This window comes from Peromyscus leucopus, chromosome 7 (assembly GCF_004664715.2).
Source record: "Peromyscus leucopus breed LL Stock chromosome 7, UCI_PerLeu_2.1, whole genome shotgun sequence".
NCBI lineage: Eukaryota > Metazoa > Chordata > Mammalia > Rodentia > Cricetidae > Peromyscus > Peromyscus leucopus.
In genome coordinates, this window is record NC_051069.1 from 95,809,517 (window position 1) to 95,829,824 (window position 20,308).

At 37.4% G+C, this 20,308-nt stretch overlaps 1 protein-coding gene across 6 annotated transcripts in view; it reads right to left on the reverse strand.

Annotated features, from left to right (window-relative positions):
- The window catches only part of Dock3 (dedicator of cytokinesis 3), a 351,820-nt gene that overhangs the window by 135,987 nt on the left and 195,525 nt on the right, over nucleotides 1–20,308 (reverse strand). For all 6 annotated transcript variants that reach the window (XM_028895352.2, XM_028895351.2, XM_028895350.2 and 3 more), the window contains 2 exons: nucleotides 19,734–19,794; nucleotides 13,418–13,565 (listed from right to left, as the gene is read on the reverse strand). In XM_028895352.2, the coding sequence (XP_028751185.1) occupies nucleotides 13,418–13,565; nucleotides 19,734–19,794 (209 nt within the window). The remainder of the gene's footprint in view (nucleotides 1–13,417; nucleotides 13,566–19,733; nucleotides 19,795–20,308) is intronic.

Consider the following 20,308-nt stretch of genomic DNA (forward strand, 5'->3'; position numbering starts at 1 on the left):
TCTCTTGACATGAGATGTGTCTGTTCCTGGCAGCACTGATCTACTTCTAAAGAGGATGATGGGCACTGAAGACACTCCGTATGGAGTTTGCTTTCTTTGTGGCACAAACTGGCCTTTAGGGCAAGAAATTGTCCTTGCCTCGACTGCTGATAGTACACTGTCCAAACTGGGCAAATAGGACACAAAGAAAGGCAATTGCTGAACTTGGCTAAGATAGGCTAGGACAGTCCTTCATATTTCCTGCTTCTGAAAAAGGTCTGTGAGATATTCTAGGCCTGTAGGCCAAAGATTGATGCCCAATATTGAAGAGGAACCTTGGGTGACTGTTCAGGCAACAGCTGTTCCTGTCATTTCTTGGAAGTTGCTTACTTGTACTTCCTCCTTACTCAGGTAATATTTTCTTTCTCAGGTTTTTGATGGGGTTGAAGACAGACAGTTACAATTCTCCCAGATCTTGGCAAAAGACATTAGGTACAAAACTTTGGACTCTTCAGGAGAGGACAGCTTTTGAAGCAATCTCTATAAATTTGCCAATTACTTATGGACTGGACATTTAGAATGTTATTTCTTACTTAATAATAGTCTTGTATCTAGTTTCATTTTTGTCAAGGTTATTACCTTTCCCTTCTTCTGGACAATACTTGATAACAATTCTTGTTGTATACAGTTTTATATTGTTAGGGTTAGAACCTTTCCTTCTTAATTAGACAAAAAGGGGGAAATGTTACAGGAATTCTGTCACTGGACTGCTAGCCAATTGAAAGGAGCCTTTTGGTCCAAGAGGTTGGGTTTTCATTGGGAATGGATGTGACTGAAAGAAGGGCAGGGCCGAGGAATGCGAGGCCCTTTGGAACGATGAGCCAGTAGCGCAGTGGCAGAGGCTAGTGACTTGGTTCAGACTTTCCATTCTGTCTTGTAATATTTGTTCACGGATTTTATTGATAACAAACAGTAATCATTTAATATCTTTTATAACCTGTCTATGCAGAGATATTTATAAGTGTCTATATGCAATCATTTGCCTCTGTATTAAGATAGGCAGGTTCATACTGCTGTCTCCAACCTCATTTCCATAACTCCATGTTCTAACCTATACTTCTTTTGTTGTTATGATTCTGTTTTTTTGAGATAGGGTCTCACAATGTAGCCCAGGCTAACATACAGCTCAAGATCTTCTTTCCTTATGCTCTTGAGGGATTACAGGCATGTACTACCACATCAAGCTCAATGAGTTTTGAAAAAAAAAAGATTTTAAAATAAAAAGGAAGGGAATAAGCACCAAGAATATATGAAAACAGATATAAGGAGTAAGTACTAGGCAGAAGAAAATAAGGCACTGAAAATGAGAGAGCAACAAATTAGGCAGAAATAACAAAGAACTCAGGAACAGACTAACACACTGTGATTAAGTATCAAAGATATGGGTCTATAGAAAAGTGAAACAGAAATTAACAGATTTTTCCTTTTTTAAAAGTAAAACTCATTTCTATAGTTAGTCACAATGGCTCTCAATGGGGGGCTAGTCTTGCCCTAAGGAACATTTGTAATATTTGGAGACATATTTCATTGCTATGACTTAGAAGCAAAGGCTAACTTCATGAGGATGTATTACACGGCAAATGACTGAGGATAAGAATATGAGTGACATTAAGTACAGGCTAAAGATAAAGAGAAGCTACTCAAATCATTTTATTTGCATGGATGTAGCTTCATCAGCATATTTTATCCAATCACTAGCATATTTTGTAGGAAAAATTTAAATTTGAGCATTTATTAATCAAATGGTTCATGATTATAATAAAACATAATTGTGTTATACCCAATCAAATTAATATGTAGAATATAATTAATGATGTCAATAGTTTATCTGCACTTATAAGATGCATGAAGGATGTCATCATCCGCATCCTGCCATGGCACACCATTTTACCCTTTATAGGGACAACAAGCACAGACAACTGGGTAGTTCTTAGGCCACTGCATGTTCAGGGATTAAATCAGAGGGATGGAAAACTTTTGTTTTCCACAGGAATTCTCCAAGCATTCAGAAGCACCAGAGTAGGTATGCAGGTTCAACAGAGGTCATAACCTTCTTCTGACTCACTGCAGCATATTTCATTATTTATTTCTTCCCTACCATATTATTATCCTCTTATTTCTATATTTCTGATAAATATTCACTCATATTTCCCTGGTTAGGCAGCACAAAAACCATCATTTAAAATATTTTAGAGGGCTTTAACAGCCCTCTGTTAGTTTGCATTTTAAAAAGAGTGCCTATGAAAGGTCAATAACTGCTGTGTTAATTTCTAAAATTAATATGGTAGGTATTACCATGACCATTTTTTTCAGATAAAGAGAACAAGATAGCACATGAGCCCAAACATAGGTGTGGCTAGTCCACAGGCAGACCAGGGAGAGAGCAGGGTAGGCTGTAGAGCCCGCCCTCACAGTAAGCTTCAAACTAAGTGTCTTCCCAATATCAGTCAGTATTCTTATTCTGCCTGCCTATTTTTAACTGTAACTATTAAATTCTGGTCAAGGCTTTGACTTAATTGCTTTTAACACTGACTAAAATTTTTATGTATTTATCTCTGGGGTCTACTTAATTTTGTTTATTTAGTTGAAGGTCTTATGTTAGAAAATAGTCAGTACCTACATATTTAGGAACACCATCAATACTGATCATTAGTTCATGATGACCTTACCTTTAGTACAAAAGGAGAAATAAGAGTTTAGAAGGATAAATACAGAACAAACAAAACCATGCATTCCTACAAAAATGACCTGACTAATCAGATACAAACTGACCAATCTAACTGATTTTAGATGAGTTTTCATGAGACATATCTGTCCTCTATTGTCCAGATGGGAACTGTTTAGACCACGAACACATTTCTGTATCTCAACTAAAAATATATGTTTGAAAATCTCATAAGGAAGAAACTGTTTTTGCTGTTATGTCAGAAGCTCCCCTTCTCACTTATCAATGCCATGCTTCATGAGACATGTGGTGGTTCCAGTCAGAGAGGCTTCCAAGAAGTACATGATGAAACCAAACCCTTCCTGTTAAGCTAAAATTGATGAGAAACTATCATTAGCAGAGCATGCCTTTTGTGCTAGGCAAGGAACTAAGAACTTTAGAGGATCACCAAGTGTATGTGAAGATTAAGTAGGTTAATAACATGTCAAATATTTACCAGAGTGCCTGAATGTAGAAAACAGCCAAATGTCACCTGTGGTGGTTATTTTATGGGCATATCTTAGAAGATTTACTCATTAGTCAGGCACCATGATCGCCACCTTACAGGGAAAGAATTGAGGCTCACGGAGACATATGGTGGGCTCAAAGTCACACAGCTGTTTCCCAAGTCTGTATCACTGAACTTCTAAATCCAGGCTCCTGCCAGTATCACACATGTATACTTGAAATGTGGAATAGGAAAATATGTTGAAAGAATGGAGCAAGAAGAGTTAGGTTGAAATCGTAGCTCCATTAACTTCTGCTCTATGACTCAGGAAACCAATTAACATCAATTTACTCATCTATAAAAATGGCAATAATAATATGGACTTCCCATGATTACTTTCATCAAGTTACAATATTTTCAAACATCTATCAGAACTAGGCAAATAGTAGGCAATCAAAACATCAAAGCTAAGCTGAGAAGATAGCTCAGTCAGTGATGTACCAACTGTATGAGGTTCCAAGTTCAGTCCTCTGAACCAACATAAAAAGCCAGGTGTAGTGTGAATACTTACACTTGTAATCTTATGCTGGGGAGGCAAAGAAAGGGGGCCCACCAGCTAGTCAGCTTAGCCTGTCAGTGAACCCCAAGTCTCAGTGAGAAACCCTATTTCAAAAAACAAGGTAAAGGGCTCCTGAGAAATAACATAAAGGCCAAACTCTGGTCTCCACACCCACATGCACCCAAACAAACAAACAACTGAATTCTGAAGCATCTAGATTGTGTTTTCAAATACAGGTCCCATGAGTATGTTTCTCTTTGAAAAAGAGTCTTGCTCCTAAAACCATTTATACTAATCATTGTTTTAGGAAATTAAAATTATAAAACCTCAATTTTATGAGCATAGGCATCATCTTAAGCAACATGAATATACTGAACTATGGAGATATACATAATTGTATGACACAGGCAAGCATTAGTTCTATTTTAAAAGTCATAAATAAAGGCTCAGAGAACTTAAGTCAAGATCATAAGGGATATAACAGTATCAATAATCTGCTCTATGAAAGAATACTGGTAATCTATTTTTAAATGAATAGATAGCCTCAGCATTAAAAGCATACAATAGTTTGTAGAATACCAGTTTGAATCCTTCTTTTGGAAGCACATCTATCACATGAGGAAACTACACATGAACCTAATTACTGCAATTCCTGTCTTTGAGATGTACTGTGTCATTAGAGTACTGTGTCATTAGAGATAAACAGAAGCATAAATAAGAGGAAAAACATATATTATGTGCATATAGGTCAATACAATTAAGATCTTCATTATGTATTCCACTATGTAGTGTATGAAATCTAGATTCATTACAATCACTTCTATCAGTAACTCACACCTATAGCTACTGTAGGCATCCCTGTAGAGAAAACAAGATGAGGTTTTCTGTAACAGTGGAGAAGCAGAGGCAGAAGTGCTACCTAGTACACTGTCTCTGCCTTTTCCTCAGGTAACAAGGTAGAAATGCTAAGGCTGAATTTGATCAGTGTTCCTGTAAGTGAACTACACAGACTGTTGGGAAATTTCCCCAGAATGGCATGTGAACTCTGAATTTAAAAGGCAGAAAATAGTTTTATTTCTCAGAGAACAAGCAACCAAGTGGTGGTCCTGTGGGAGATCCTAGAGCTAAAGAGGGGCACTGTCATGTGCTGTTTTTGTGCCGACCCTGAGAGGCTGTTTCACTTCGCATAGAAACAATGTGTTCTTAGAGGATAACATTGAAACATAACCCCTAAAGAGGATGTGTGTCTTTCTGTATCAATCCCTGATATACTAACATCCATTCTGTACATTATGCCTTATATTTTATCATCAGTGTGTAGAATTTTCCCACTCTGTTGGTATCTGACTATATATACAGCATATTTTTATTATTACATTTCATGTATTTACTTTATTTTTTATGAGTGTTTTGCCTGCATGTATGTGCTGTACCACATGTGTGTAGTACACACAGAAGTCAAAAGAGAGCATTGAATCTCCTGGAACTGGAGTCAGAGATGGTTGTGAGCTATCATGTGAGTGCTGGGAACAGAGCCCAGGTGTTCTACAAGAGCACCAAATGCTCTTAACTCCTGAGCCATCTATCTAGCCCTCTATCCTATTTACTTTAAATTTGTATGTTTTGTAATAATTTTATTATCTTCCTGAATTTTTATTAATATATAGGATTTGTATTTGACTCTGTAGATGATTATCTTGTAGTATTTTTTCACCTCATTTACACTTGTTATTACAACTATGGTGATACACTGTGTACCCTAATAAAATTTGTCTGAAAATCAGAGAACAGAGCAAGCCACTAGATTAAACATAGATGCCAGGCAGTGGTGGCACACACCTTTAATCCTAGCACTCAGGAGGTAGAGATCCATTTGGATCTCTGTGAGTTCAAATCCACCCTGAAGTACATGAGATTGACTCAGTGTAGGAGAGAAACAGAGCCAGGCAGTGGTGGCACACACCCTTAATCCCAGTACTTGGGAATTGCATGCCTTTAACCCCTGCACTAGGAAGGAAGTAATACAGCTGGGCAGAGAAAGGTAGACAGGGCGTGAGGAGACTACAGTCTTTCAGCCGAAGCCTTTTTGGCAGACGCCCTTTCCAGCTGGATCCCTTTCGTCTAAGGACTCAGAGACATTCAGTCAGAGGACTCGTGGAGCTGGCGAGGCGAGACATGGCAGTGGCTTGTTCCTTTGTCTCTCTGATATTTCAGCATTTCAGCATTCACCTCAGTATCTGACTCTGGTTTTTGTTTTTGTTTTTTAAATTAAAAAGATCATTTAGGATTCAGGCAAGAACAGCAGATACAGGCTAGATTTATTCTGTCTTGTTTTATTGGGTAAGAAACAGAATTCAACATCAATAAGAACAAAATGTTGATTATAAAGAATGATACTTTGAAAATAGCATATTTTATAAAGTTTATGATATGGTTATTACCTTTAACATTTTTGTTATTGCTTTTTAAGAATCATTTTAGGTTAAACAAAATACTATTTTTTTTAAATTAAATTGTTGTGGTAGTTTGAAAAAAAATGGCCCCCAAAAGGCATGGCATTAATAAGAGGTGTGGCTTTGCTGGAGTAGGTGTGGTCTTGTTGGAGGAAGTGTGTTACTGTAGAGGCAGGCTTTGACCTCTCATATATACTTAAGATACTGCCCAGTATCTCAGTTCACTTCCTACTGCCTTTGGATCAAGATGGAAGGACTCTAGCACCAGCACCACATCTGTCTGCACGCTGCCTTGCTTCCTGCCATGATGACAATGGACCAAACCTCTGAACTGTAAGCAAGCCACTCCAATTAAATATTTTCCTTTGTAAGAGTTGCCCTGGTCATGGTGTCTCTTCACAGCAGTACAAACTCTAACTAAAACATTGTCTTTACATAAAATATGTAAGATACATGAAACATAGAAATTACATCTATTAATGGGGTGCTACATAATATTTCCATCCATGTACACATTGGGCAATGATTAACTAAGGTTAAACATCTACCTACCCAAACCTTACTTTTTGAGAGCAGTGGTGGTACTAGAATCAAACCCAGAGCCTCATACATGCTACCATTGATCTACATTTTCAGCCACATTCAATGTGTGTGTGTGTGCATGTTTGTATGTGTGTGAATCTTTATACACATCTATGTAGGTATGTGCACATGTGTGTGGGGAGGCCATAATTCAATCTTTATTATTCTCCAGGTGCTATTAATCTTGTTTGTTGTTGTTGGGTCTTGTGCTGGCTTAGAACTTGCCATGTAGGTTAAGCTGATTAGCAGGTGAGCACCAGGGATCTGCCTGTCTCTAACTCTCCAGTGCTGAGATTATAATAACATGGCATCAAGTCCAGGTTTTTGGTGGGATATTGATGGTAGAACTCAGATCCTCACACTTGGAAGGAAAGCAGTTTACCAAGTGAGCTTCTGTTTAATCCTAGCATTTCTTTATAGTGAAAACTCAGAATCCTTTTTTTCAAGTTATTTGAAATGTACACTATTGTCTTACTACTAGACTATGGCACACCAGAACTTCTAGTTCTCATCTAACTGTAACAGTACCTATTAATAAATAAATTGTCCCCATTCCTTCATCTTCCCAACTCTTCAGCTTCTAGTAACCATCATTCTCACTTCTACAAGATTCATTTGTAAGATTCCATATGTGAGTGATATCATGTTACCATGCATTTCTATGTCTAGCTTATTTTATTTAACATGAAGATTTCTAGTTCCCTCATTGTTGTCAGAGAGAATAAAAGTAGTCCACTATGTATAGGTACAGCATTTTCTTCATCCAATCCTTACTGAAAGACAGTTAGAATGTCTCCATTTTTCGTTTACTGTGAATAATGCTGCAATAAACCTAAGAGTTTAGATGTCTCCTGACATAATGATTTCATTTCTTTTAGATACATATCTAATAACTGGACTGCTGGAACAAATGGTAGTTCTGTTTTAATTCTTGGAGGGTAAAAATACTAATTTTATAATAAAAATATGAGCACTATCCTTCTCCTGTTCTTTTAAGAAAAGAGGTTAACTTGCTGAGTCACTTAACTATAGCATATGAAGGAATTCTAGCAGGCCTGAGCATGGCAAACATGGCTCTGGCAGGTCTTGCCCTTCCCCTATTCCCTCTTCCCTGCTTAAAAAAAACAAAAACAAAAACCTGTTAGATTGCATTCCTAAAGCTAGCCACCAAGGTCTATTCCCTTATTTGGCCACTTCTACCCACTGAGGCTGACTACCAAGGTCCAACTATCAAAATATTAGAGTCCAGCAATCAAAAGTCCCCTTTGGGATAACCTAATTAACACTGTCCAATAAAAATCAAATACCTCATCCTGACATGGTGTTTCCATTTTTACCTTTATAAACTGCCATTTACCTAGGAGCCACGTCTGTCTCCTCTCTATCAAGAAACAGTCCTTTGGGGTACCCCTATCCCCTCTCTCTTGTTCCTTTCCCCTTCTCCCTAGTCCTCTGTTTTCTGCCTTTGTCTCCTATTCCTTGCCCTCTGTCCCTCTGGAAAGCATTGTGCTGAGAACTTGGTCTTGGGGTGTCTTGTGCTGATACCAGTCCTTTCAGTGTGATCATATTCTCAAGTGTAAGATGCTGAAGCTCATTTAGAGTACAGAGAATTAAATAATCTATATTGACATTGCTAATAAAACAGGTGATATTTTATGTGATCATCACAGAGTACTTTAGGTATTGGGAATTATGTGGGGTGGGTGTGCACACGTGTGCACACTCATACACACGCACGCACGCACACACGCACGCACTCATGTGCGCACGCACGCGTGTGCGACATAAATGAATTAAAAGGACCCTTTGGAGAAGAGAAAAAGACCAGTGTGCTGTGGGATGTTCTGTATGGCAAATGTGTTGCTCTGATTGGTCAATAAATAAAATACTGATTGGCCAGTGGCTAGGCAGGAACGTATAGGCAGGACTAACAGAGAGGAGAGAAGAAAGAACAGGAAGGCAGGAGTCACTGCCAGGCGCTGCCAGGACAAGCAGCATGTGAAGATGCCGGTAAGCCATGAGCCACGTGGCAAGGTATAGATTTATGAAAATGGATTAATTTAAGCTATAAGAACAGTTAGCAAGAAGCCTGCCACGGCCATACAGTTTGTAAGCAATATAAGTCTCTGTGTTTACTTGGTTGGGTCTGAGCTGCTGTGGGACTGGTGGGTGACAAAGATTTGTCCTGACTGTGGGCAAGGCAGAAAAATTCTAGCTACACCCGTGGGAGAGGGAAAGAAAGATAAAGGGGGTATAATGAAGGAACAATATGAAGATGAGAAAATAATATTTATGTATGAGGATGTCATATGAAGTCCATTATTTTGCATGCTAATTAAAAAATTAATAATAGGGGCTTGAGAAATGACTCATCAGTTAAGAGTGGTTGTTGCTTTTCCAGAGGACCCAAGTTTGATTCTCAGAATCAAACTGACTCACAATCAAATGGATTCTATGCCCTCTTCTGACCTTCAGAGGCACCAGGCACACATGTGTTACACATATTTATGTGAATACAAAATATGTACACAAATAAAATATTTTATAAACATTAATGATTAAAAACATTAGCTAGGGCCTAAATATACATATATGAAAAAAAAACCCACACAAGTGGGAAGATATATGAAAAGTTGCCAAAACCATCATGAAGTATCAGTTTATATAGGCTACAAAGTCTACAATCCAAACATGAGAGATAACATGTGTTGGTGGTGTACAGAAAAGGGGAACCTTCATACATTTTTGGTGGAAATGTCAATTGGTATAGCTGTTACAGAAACCAGTATGGCAGTTCATCAAAAAAACTAAAACTGGGGCTCTCACATGACTCAGCAATCCCACTTGCGTATGTTAAGTGTGTGTGTATACTTAAAACTCTCACTCATTCTCTTCTATTCTCATTCAAAATCCATACCCATTCTCAAATTACTTTAAAAGCAGAAAGGGTAGTAGCTATATTGTGAATTCACATGCATGGACTTAAAACAACCACCACCACCACCAATAACAGTTCAATTAACAAATAACTGACTGTATCTCAGAATGAATTTCTGGTGACAGAGTATCATTAAGGAATCACAGGATACATAAAAAAGTAGCCCAATGGGAGCAAAAATTATGTTCCTTAAAAAATCTTGTCAGTTAATGCAGAAAGTGGCTCTACTGATAACAAAGCCATGATGGCATGGCTAAATATGATGAATTCATGGAATTTTTTTTCATAAAATATGAGAATGGAGAATAAGCAATACTCCTCAATTAGACAGTATGAGACAATACATAATTTATAATAAATATTTATATAACAATATAAAATATAATCTAAATTATGAATTTAATATATCAATAATGTTTATTTTATTAAAGTTGTCCCTTTATAAATGTTTACTTAAACTTTTGTCATTGTGAAATTGGACAGTGGTCATCATGTACTCAAGATCTTGTTGTAGTTGTTCACATACATTACTTATGGATATCCATTCCTTCCAAATGTTGGCTTTAGTTCCTGGTACTCATCTTCTTTAGTTTCCTAAAGACTGAAAACATGCTTGGTCCTGCTATGACCCTTTGTCCCTCTAGGCAATGAGAAATATTATATGTGTATTATAATGAAATGCATATGATGGTTATTTATTTATTTATAGTTTTAAGACATTTGATTTAGCAAACAACCTAGTTTTCATGTCTCTGTTTCGTTACCATTTTCTTAAAAGGATGTAGTCTCTTGCCACACACACCTATTGTATTTAAAAATACTATGATGTGGGCTGGAGAGATGGCTCAGAGGTTAAGAGCACTGACTGCTCTTCCAGAGGTCCTGAGTTCAATTCCCAGCAACCACATGGTGGCTCACAACCATCCGTAATCAGATCTGGTGCCCTCTTCTGGCCTGCAGTCATACATGCTGTATACATAATAAAAAAAAAATAAAAAAAAAAATACTATGATGTACAGTAGTGGCCTTGGCAGAGACAGGTAGAAGTTTGAAGCTTCTCTAGTAAAAGTTGACTCTGAATAATAATAAAAAAAATGAGAATGTCATCAAATAAAGAGGTAATTTTTGTCAATTAAGTCTGTAGAACAGGTTTTCATACTTAGAAAAGTCTATCCTAGCAAAGGCTAAAGCACTATTAGTAGAGATTAGTAAAGCCTTTAGGTTTACAATTTAATTGAACCAACAAACACATTACCTGAAAGGTACTAAAAATCTGGCTTCTGACAGCTAGGTTCAATGAGATGATATGGATTTAAGTTATTAATCCTGGAAGGATTCCAAACTGCATGAAAAATCAACTTCACAAACCTACATTTGGGAATCTGTTTGAAAGTCTTACTAACCTCTTCAAGTGGAAAAGTCATCTTACATTTCAACTTTGTTACTCCTTCAAAATGAAAAACACCTATTCCTTTCTATAAACAAAAACTTTCTTTCTCTGGACTGTTAGAACCGACACAGCCTGTAGGACAGAGCTAAGAAAATACTATGCATGAATCCCACTTCTGGTAAAGTGGTACATTGGTACTAAAAGCAGCTATTTAAGGGGCAATTAGGCAAATAAGCCTCCTAACAAAATTTCAGAAGCGAAGCAGTGCAAGAAGTTCCTTTTATCTGCAATGAGATTTTGCTCTAAAGCAAGGATTAGCTGCTACATAAATACACCACCTTTGTACTATCCTTCAGCCCTTTGCCAATGGAAAGAATTTAATGGAGTAAGATGAGAACAATGATCTTTGGATTTCTGTTTACTCCTTTTGAAGGGAAAGTACATGAAGAAGTAGGCTTTACCTCTCATCAAAGAGGAAACAGTATTTTTAGAAACTCTAACTCATACTCTAAAGAGGAAGTAAGACAATCTTTTCTTTGTAAATGACTACTACCACAACAGATCTTCACCCATAAATTCTACATTTCAACCAAACAGAGCTGAAGAAAAATACATAATAAATATGTTTGGACTTTTATTTTGAAATTCATCAAATGTACTTGATTATAGAAAGTCCTAAATTAAGTGTAATTGTAAATTACGTCCATTCCACATCTGAACCAGACAGAAGATATAATGCAGGAAAATGGACATACAGTATTATGGTAAAACTATATTAATAAAATGACTGATAGTATTTGGCTTAATTTTGGAAAATGGTACTATGTTAAAGCTAACAGACTAGTTTCTATTAAAAAATTATCAGAAATAGGGCCTGCAGTTAAGAGCACTGGCTATTCTTGCAAAGGACCTGGGTTTGATTCTCAGCAACCACATGGTGGCTTACAACCATGCATAACTCCAATTCCAGGGGATCCAAAGCCCTCTTCTGACCTCTGCAAACATCAGGCAAACTATGGTATACTTACATACATGCAGGCAAAACATTCATACACATAAAATAAGATAAATATTAACAATTATCAGAGATACACTAGTTATTAAAAACTCATTAAAGCTGAGCATGGTCACTCATGACTGCAATCCCAGAATGCAGGAAGCTGAAATAGAAGGATCATCATGAGCTAGAGGCCAGCATGGGATGCACAGTGAATTCTAGGCCAGCTGGAACTAATGAATGTCTCAAAATCATCCTTATTATTAAAAAAGCAAAAACTTGCTAAATTCACCACTAATCATTTTTCTCTCTTTCTTTCTTTTTCTTTCTTTCTTCTTTCTTTCTTTCTTTCTTTCTTTCTTTCTTTCTTTCTTTCTTTCTTTCTCTCTCTCTCTCTCTCTCTCTCTCTCTCTCTCTCTCTCTCTCTCTCTCTCTCTCTCTTTCTTTTTTTCTTTTGGTTTTTCAATACAGGGTTTCTCTGTGCAGCTTTGGAGCCTGTCCTGGAACTCGCTCTATAGACCAGGCTGGCCTTGAACTCACAGAGATCCACCTGCCTCTGCCTCCCGAATGCTGGGATTTAAGGCATGTGCCACCACCACGCGGCCACCACTAATCATTTTTAAGGCAAGTATTTATTTATGGATTCCCCATAAGCAAAGATAAACTATACACCCATGTTCTGTTTCTTTTATCAGTTCCTTTTCTCTTTCCTACTGTTGAACAAGGACCACGAAGAGATGAAATGCATCTATAAGGTAGATCCCCTAGTTGAAGAATGGTTCCATGCCATGCCAGATGTGGCATAAGAAATCTGGTAGCAGAAGAAAAGAATAAATCTTGGATCCTCAAAACTTTTGGCTTTTCTTGAAATACATCGTAACCTGACTCAATTCTTTTAAGTAAACTGAATTCTTGACTAGTTCAGCAGCAGTAACTGTTGGACAAGTACTAAATACAGAATTTTGAATCTAAGATACATGAGAAATTATATTATTAGCTTTTCTGAAAATATATAATAAATTTGGCTTATTCTACAGAGGAAATGACTATTATAGTGTGAACAAGAAATGTATATTATCAAATTTTTAATTTAGGATAGAAGGTCCTAATTTCAGATGTTTTAGTACCTAGGAAATTTATTAAAAATAAAAATGCCTAAGCCTTTAAAACCTTAGATCAAAGTCTTTGCATTTCCAATAACTTCCCTATGCTGCATTATGGTCAGTCTATGTTCATAATGCTTGAGAACTGCTGCTCTCAGGGCATGCTACAAATCATCATTATTCCTGATAGGCATTATTACTCACGTGTAAACTTTAAGAACAAAATCCTTTTCTTCTTTTAATTCTGTAAGTGACTGCAGAACATCCAAAATGCTTAAAACTGCACAGCCATATGGTCGCCTATAATGCAGGTGAGCAGGACCCTTTTTGGAGTCATTCAGGAGCATCCGGCCTTGGGAATAGCAGAAAACACCAATTAGACAAAGAACTCCAATGTGCCTCTTCTAGCACCTTCTAATTATCATCCAGTGACACCAAAGCTACAGGTACCTAAACAATCCTCTAAGAACAATAAAGAGCTAACACGAGTCATCTAAGGATATCTGTGTAGGAGAACACCAAATTAGCCTCTGGCCAAAGGCCTTTTTCTGTGTCACATTTGGTCAATTAATCCCAACAGTACATTTATTAATTAAATGAAAATAAGGATGACTTGATGAATTTCTTTTTCTTTCTTTCTTTCTTTCTTTCTTTCTTTCTTTCTTTCTTTCTTTCTTTCTTTCTTTCTCTCTCTCTCTCTCTCTCTCTCTCTCTCTCTCTCTCTCTCTCTCTCCCCTTCCTTCCTTCCTTCCTTCCTTCCTTCCTTTTTTTTTTATTTTTTTTATTTTTTTTGGTTTTTTGAGACAGGGTTTCTCTGTGTAGCTTTGTGCCTTTCCTGGGACTCACTTGGTATCCCAGATTGGCCTCAAACTCACAGAGATCCGCCTGGCTCTGCCTCCCGAGTGCTGGGATTAAAGGCGTGCGCCACCACCGCCCAGCTTGACAAATTTCTTTAAAAAAAAAAAAATCAGTGTGCTGATAAGATTTAAACTTGATGGCCATTTAATGATAAAAGTTCAGTATTTTTAGCTGCACTCATAAACCATATATTCACAGTTAAAGAGGACACTGTGTTCTTCCTCTAACCAAATTCTAATGCCAAAGGTGCTGATGAGCCACTGTGGGAGTGAAAGAAATCTTAGTTATGGATGGCTGCTTATTTCTCCAATAAGTGAGCAAGGCTGTGCCAATAGTGATACAAGCACTTGCAAAAGCTGCAATTTCAACAAATGCTATATGAAGTAGGGCAAAATAGTTGTTATATTGTCAAAGGATTAAACATATTTTTGACAAAACTATATACCATATTCTAGAATTTAAACTATAAAGGAAAACTTGATTAGTTATATCACCCAAACCTAAAATATGTATGGACAATCCAACAATGGAACAGTAGTGAAAAGTCACTTTCTTTCAAGTCAGTTTGAGTAGAAATGAGAGGTTACTCATCTTCTGCAGTGGTGACATTAATTCTAATTTTGTGGGAAATGACACAGGTGCATAATTTTGGACAGAAATTATAGCAAAGGGCATGTGCTACCTGTTCAACTGGCATTCAAATAACTCTCTGAGTACTCTGGAGAAAAAAGACATATACAGACGCAGGCAATGTAACAGGAAGAATATAAAAAAGCAGATCACTTAAAATACAAAGTAAAGAGGGAACAGAAGATTTGAAATGAGGAAAACATGTATTCATTTGCATCCAGCTACTGCAGCAGCTGAGATTAAAGGTAAAGCAAAAAACAAAACAAAACAAACAAAAAAGCTAGATTCTAATCCCAAAAAGTTCAGATGTATAGTTCAAAAACCTATACTCCACAAAAATGGAAAACCAGGAAGAAATGGATGATTTTCTGGATAAATACCACATACCAAAATTAAATCAAGACCAGATAAACCATTTAAATAGACCAATAACCCCTAAAGATATAGAAACAGTTATCAAAAGTCTCCCAACCAAAAAAAGCCCAGGACCAGATGGTTTCAGTGCAGAATTTACCAGACTTTCAAAGAAGAACTAATACCAATACTCTTCAAAGTGTTTCGCACAATAGAAACAGAAGGAACACTACCAAACTCTTTTTATGAGGCTACAATTACACTGATACCCAAACCACACAAAGATGCAACAAAGAAAGAGAACTACAGACCAATCTCCCTCATGAGCATTGATGCAAAAATACTCAACAAAATATTGGCAAACCGAATCCAAGAATACATCAAAACAATTATTCACCACGACCAAGTAGGATTCATCCCAGGGATGCAAGGATGGTTCAATATATGAAAATCTGTCCATGTAATACAGCATATAAACAAACTGAAAGAAAAAAAAAACCACATGATCATCTCATTAGATGCTGAAAAAGCCTTTGACAAAATCCAACACCCCTTCATGATAAAGGTCTTAGAAAGATCAGGAATACAAGGAACATTCCTAAACATAATAAAAGCAATTTATAGCAAGCCAATAGCAAACACCAAATTAAATGGAGAGAAACTCAAAGCGATACCACTAAATTCAGGAACAAGACAAGGCTGTCCACTCTCCCCATATTTATTCAATATAGTACTAGAAGTTCTAGCTAGAGCAATAAGACAACAAAAGGAGATCAAAGGGATACAAATTGGAAAGGAAGAAGTCAAACTTTCACTATTAGCAGATAATATGATAGTATACATAAGTGACCCCAAAAACTCTACCAGGGAACTCCTACAGCTGATAAACTCCTTCAGTAAAGTGGCAGGATACAAGATCAACTAAAAAAAAAATCAGTAGCCCTCCTATACACAAAAGATAAAAGGGCTGAGAAAGAAGTCAGAGAAACATCACCCTTTACAATAGCCACAAATAATATAAAATACCTGGGGATAATACTAACTAAACAAGTGAAGGACCTTTTTGATAAGAACTTTAAATCTCTAAGGAAAGAAATTGAAGAAGATATCAGAAAATGGAAGGATCTCCCATGCTCATGGATAGGTAGGATTAACATAGTAAAAATGGCAATCTTTTTTTTTTTTTTTTTTTTGGTTTTTCGAGACAGGGTTTCTCCGTGTAGCTTTGCGCCTTTCCTGGAGCTCACTTGGTAGCCCAGGCTGGCCTCGAACTCACAGAGATCCACCTGGCTCTGCCTCCTGAGTGCTGGGATTAAAGGCGTGAGCCACCAACGCCCGGCAAAAATGGCAATCTTACCAAAAGCAATCTACAGATTCAATGCAATCCCCATCAAAATCCCAACACAATTCTTCACAGACTTGGAAAGAAAAATACTCAACTTCATATGGAAAAACAAAAGACCCAGGATAGCTAAAAGAATCCTATATGATAAAGCAACCTTTGGAGGCATTGCCATCCCTGACCTCAAACTCTACTATAGAGCTATAGTAATAAAAACAGCTTGGTACTGGTATAAAAACCGACATACGGACCAATGGAATCGAATTGAAGACCCTGACATTAATCCATGCACATATGAACACCTGGTTTTTGACAAAGGAGCCAAAACTATACAATGGAAAAAAGAAAGTATCTTCAACAAATGGTGCTGGCATAACTGGATCTCAATATGTAAAAGATTACAAATAGATCCATATCTGTCACCATGCACAAAAATCAAGTCCAAGTGGATCAAAGACCTGAACATAAATCCAGTTACACTAAACTTAATAGAAAAGAAAGTAGGAAGTACTCTTGAACACATTGGCACTGGAGACCATTTCCTAAATATAACACCAACAGCACAGACCCTGAGCACAACAATTAATAAACGGGACCTCTCAAAATTGAGAAGCTTTTGCAGGGCAAAAGACACAGTCAATAAGACAAAAAGACAGCCAACAGAATGGGAAAAGATCTTCACCAACCCCACATCTGACAGAGGATTGATCTCCACAATATATAAAGAACTCAAGAAACTAGACATCGAAATACTTAACAGTCCAATTAAAAAATGGGCTAAAGAGCTAAACAGAGAATTCACAAAAACAAGAATCACAAATGGCTGAAAAACATTTAAAGAAATGCTCAACATCCTTAATCATCAGAGAAATGCAAATCAAAACGACTCAGATATCACCTTACACCTGTCAGAATGGCTACGATCAAAAACACCAATGACAGTCAATGTTGGAGAGGATGTGGAGCAAAGGGAACACTCCTCCACTGTTGGTAGGAATGCAAGCTTGTACAACCACTGTGGAAATCAGTATGGCAGTTTCTCAGAAAATTAGGAATCGAACTACCTCAACGACCCAGCCATCCCACTCTTGGGCATATATCCAAGGAATGCTGATTCATACCATAAAGATACATGCTCAGCTATGTTCATAGCAGCACTATTCTTAATAGCCAGAACCTGGAAACAACCTAGATGCCCGTCAACAGAAGAATGGATGAAAAAAATGTGGTACATATACACAATGGAGTACTACTCAGCAGAGAAAAACAATGAAAGCATGAAATTTGCAGGCAAATGGATGGAACTAGAAAAAATCATCCTGAGTGAGGTAACCCAAACCCAGAAAGACAGTCATGGTATGTACTCACTCATAAGTGGATTCTAGATATAAAATAAAGAACAATCAGACTACAACCCACAGAACCATGGAGGCTATATATATAGCATGGAGGTCCCTAGGACGACTGTGGCTTATAATAAATTTCAGTTTTACTCAATTACTGAGCAAACCTCAATGAAACATCTCACTATTAACATAAGAATACATACTCTATCAAGCTGATAATAGAAAAATAAATTAATTTTAAACAATAAAAAATAAATAAAAATAAAAGAAAAATTTGAAATATTAAACAAACAAACATTTTACTAAAGTTAAAAAAAGGGAGAACTAGGGGCTCATCATTCCTCTCCACATTCTATTCTTTCCCTTGTTTTATATATTTTAAATTTTTTTATTGGTGGATTCTGCTGGAGTTTATTGGTGGATTCTGCTGGAAGATCCGATGCAGATAAGCACTGGAGGGCTCCTGTTGCAAATCACTCTCTGGAGCGATGGAAGGATCTTTCTACTAGCACGTGGAGGAGACCCGATCTAGTGTTGGTGTGGCCCTGGAGTTTGGTTTATGTCTTTCCCCAGGACAATGAGGTTCCTCTTTGGATTCCTGAGCACTGAATGCGCCCTGTGGCTGCTGCTGAAGCCCAACATGACAGAGACCTAATGGGTCTTCATGAAAAAATCTACCCTTCTGATGCCAATGAAGATTGAGAGCCCAATTCGGCCAGCTTTGGCAAGCATTAATGTAAGTCTAGGAACTGTAGCCATGAGATTGGATTCTCCAGAAGAGCTGCCAGCTAAAGTCATGCTGGGATCAAGAAAAATGGGCCTTGGTGGTTCGTGTTCCTGGAGTTGTATCCATGCCAGTGGATGTCCACATAATCTAGAAGAGAATTTGACATTGCTGCTGCCGCTGTTGCTGTTATAACAATGGCACACACCACTGCTACTGTTTCTGGAATTACCATTTCATAATTGCTTACTACAGCTAGCACAGTGGAGACCCTGGCAACAAAAGTAGCTACCACAGTTAGTTAATCTTTCATTCTATTGGGCATGATAAATTTAATTCAGTAGTTATATACATCTTGATTGGCTTTGAAAATTATAAACTTATAAACTCCAGTTCCAGTTGCTTTTGGGATGCTATCTTACAAGGACTCCAACGTACAGTATGGCTCGATAAGGAAGGGAATGGCTCAGCTGCCTTTAGCCTACTGGCTATGGGTGAGATAGGACCTCTGTTGGTCATTTCTGTATCGAACACACAGATTGCAAGCCCAGTGCCACTCTGAGATCTTTGGCAGCAATTAACCATGCAGCTCACACATGATTGAGCCGGTATGATAATGAGTATTCAGAGATGGGTAATACCTGGGGGGCACTCACCAACCTAAGACAGAGCACCTGTGTGGCCTGGGCAGGCGTCTCCATGACGGGTAAGGTGACCTGCTGACATCCCATGTAACCCAAGTCAGAAGCTCATTTTTTAATAAAAGGGGGACCTGCAGGGTCCTGGCCCCTGTTTTGGGTAACTTGCCTTGCTTTCGGACCTTGACCTTGATATCCTCCCAATGCTAATTCCTTGCCAGGTTCCACCCTCCTGAATGCTTAAGGGAAGTTCCTTGTCTGTGTATCCTGAATAATGGGCATTAACAGCTTAGATGCAAGATTGTAAAACATCAGTAGCGAACTTTGGCCCTCCAGGGTTCTCCCATTGTGCTATAAGCTTGTATTTAACCTCCTACCCCCTTCAAGGAATGACATTCGACATTTAAAATAATATATATATATATATATATATACATATATATATATATATATATATATAAAATTGAATGAATACTGCGAATGTAATCTATGAATACCACAAATGTGATTAATATCATGAGTGTAAGTAATGAATATCATGAGTGTAATTTAAAAAAAAAAGTTCAGATGTATACTTTTCCTAAGTTTGACCAGTGTTAATCATGAGAACAGGTAAGGTGGACAATACCTATTCGGATCACATGGGCAACTATGTATAAATCTCTCTTCATGTCTTTGCTGCTCAGATCCTAAGGAAAGAAAAAGAATAAACAAATCTAGGCAAATAATGCACAGAAAATGATGATAAATTTTATTTCATTCAACTTTCATTTGAACTTCATAATAGTTTGCTTTTAGTATATATTACAGGTGAGAGAAGGGATTCATAGAACACAACATTTAATGAATACAATATTTATACAGAGGAGAGGCCCTATTATTGAAAATACTACTTATGTCACCAAACAATGAAAAATTGAGCTAGCGCTCAACTAGAAGTTTAACCCCTACTGACTAGAGTTCATGATGCTGGAAGGTACTCTACATACTACTGGAGGAAAAAAGCAATCACCAGTAAAAACCAGGTACAAAACCTATGACCTAAAACAGCAACCTGCCTGCAAGATATACTGGTATAATAGTGGCACAAATGTTAGGAGTAATCAACTACTTTCTGATTGGATTTAAGGTTCACTCTATGATTCGATTTCACACCAGACCATTTGAGCCGTGGCTCAAATGACCAGGAACCTGAGACTAGGT